Genomic DNA, 2,245 nt, shown 5'->3' on the forward strand with positions numbered 1-2,245 from the left:
ATCCCAATTTTCCTAGAATTTCGGTGGAAAACCACTTCTTTGCTAAAGAGCGTTTATATAGATACATATATCCATGTCGGTGTGTTTATTATGTATGCCTGTAGTAGTTTCTAAGAGACAACACAACACAAGATATTGCACTCTTAAGAAGTTGAAAATCCCCGAGTTACGTAAAGCAAATGAAATTATTTAATACTGTCACCTTATCAGCAAAGTGATGCATACGCACACATACGTATGTATGTACATACATACATTGATGATGATGGATGCCAGTGATCCCCCGCATAATGAAGGAAATGCAGAGGCCGTCACCAATCGAAGTAGTTCTCGCTATAAAAGCCCCAGTCGTCAATCTCTCATCATCACAAACGTTTGGAACGTCCCCAGTAAAGACAATAGTCGCCGCTCAACAGCTATCGAGCTAAGTTATAAAGTATTACATTGCAGTAGACAAGAAACAAAAAACAACAATCAAAATGAACTTCAATAAAGTCTTCATCTTCTTTGCCGTTTTGATCGCTATTTTCGCAGGCCAAACAGAAGCGGGTTGGCTAAAGAAGATCGGCAAGAAAATCGTAAGTTTTTACACAGAAATATTCATAGCATATGTATATTTTTTTTTGTTGGATTAAGGGCATATGTACTTACTATTGTAAAATTTCCTTTCCGAACAGGAGCGTGTTGGTCAACACACAAGGGATGCCACCATTCAGGGACTTGGCGTGGCGCAGCAGGCCGCCAATGTTGCCGCAACTGCCCGGGGTTAAGAATAGTTGTTTTCTGACCCATTTCATCACTGCTTCACATAAAAAAAAAACTGTATAGTTCCTGGCTACATATATATATTTATTTTATCATAATTGCTGTATTTATTTTTTAACTTTAAGAAAATATCAATGTGAATAAATTAAATTTCAATTATAGTAATTATCTGTCTGTTGTTTCTGGCTTGTATTAAGCACTATATAGATAGCTAAATCGCGTTTTTTGCTATAACGTTCTTATTTGATATCCGATTTTAAAAGTTTTTATGTCGCCGAAAAGGTCTCGCTCAGGTCTGCAAATGGCTATTAAAAATGTTTGTCCTCCAAAACCGTTTTGACTTGCACGTTCGAAAAGTTTGGAAATGCTATCCCCAGATTTTTATTTTTGTTCCATAAATCTAAAGTTCTCAAAAAACTATGGCGACCTTGCTTAAAACCAGGGCCGGCCGCAGGATTTCTCTTTGTGGGGGGCGGTTTATGTAAAGCCATTCGTAACAACTAAGAATATCATTATTTTATTTAGAGTATTCAGCATATTTTATAGATAACAACTTTTTAATACTGAGTCAACATTATATAACATATATTGCGATGAATATTGAGAAAAGCTAGCCCATTGTGCTCGTTCTATGCCCATGATTGCACATTAGCCTGCGCCTTAGTTGTATGGAGAAATTTTTTTGTTAAGCTACAAAGCAAGACTCGTAAAAATGTTCCTTTGGTCATAAAAATGTGTCCTGCGAAAAATTTTTAAAATCGGACAACGGAAAGACGTGCCTTGAAAGCCCTAAATTAAGCATTTTCATGAAATCTTTCTCAATGTGGTCAAAATTACCTATAAGTAAGTGGGAGATTTGATATAATATAATGGCCCCCCGGTGTAAAATATGGCTAACCTATTTTTAAACCTCCCCAAATTTTAAAGTGATTGAAGTTTTTCCACGTAAAATCACAATTTTCTAAGAATTCAGTATTTAAATTATAGCCAAGTAAATTTACATTAAATTGGTGCGAGAAAAATGTGTAGTAAAGAACTTGTGATGCAGTTTACTTCCATTTCATCGCCCCTAAATTTCATTCCGGAACAGTCCGCTATCTTTGGTTTTAGGTTGTTTTTGGGTTTGGGTTTTTTATATACAAACTTAAAAAAAAATAATAATATTTTTTTATTGTAAATAATTAGCAAAAAGTGCATTGTCACGGTTTTCGCCATTTTTCAACAATTTCTGATAAAAATGCGTAGCATATTCAAATGCCGAAGTTATAGGAAACTTTTCTCTTTTAGTGTTGGGTTCTCCGGTGGCACGAAATTTGTAAAGCAAAATCTAATTTACGGTTAGTTTAGATGCGATATTTGAGCCGCCACACAGTGGTCGGAGAAGCCATGCTTTACGTGGAAAATTGAAGGGCTGTTACGATTATAATAAAGCTGCGGGATCGTAGTATTGTTGTAGTGCTAAATCCGAATATGACGGTTG

The 2,245-nt window shown here is 35.6% G+C and overlaps 1 protein-coding gene across 1 annotated transcript; it reads left to right on the forward strand.

The window, feature by feature from the left end:
* The first annotated feature begins 350 nt into the window (after window positions 1-350).
* On the forward strand, window positions 351-808 carry LOC118736782 (sarcotoxin-1C-like). Its single transcript, XM_036466813.1, has 2 exons — window positions 351-578; window positions 678-808. Exons 1-2 carry the CDS (start codon window positions 480-482, stop codon window positions 768-770), a joined length of 192 nt encoding a protein of 63 aa, XP_036322706.1. The 5' UTR covers window positions 351-479; the 3' UTR covers window positions 771-808.
* The last annotated feature ends 1,437 nt before the right edge of the window (window positions 809-2,245 follow it).

The sequence above is a fragment of the Rhagoletis pomonella genome, unplaced genomic scaffold (genome assembly GCF_013731165.1).
Source record: "Rhagoletis pomonella isolate Grant_MI unplaced genomic scaffold, Rhpom_1.0 Rhpom_scaffold_00004, whole genome shotgun sequence".
Taxonomy (NCBI): domain Eukaryota; kingdom Metazoa; phylum Arthropoda; class Insecta; order Diptera; family Tephritidae; genus Rhagoletis; species Rhagoletis pomonella.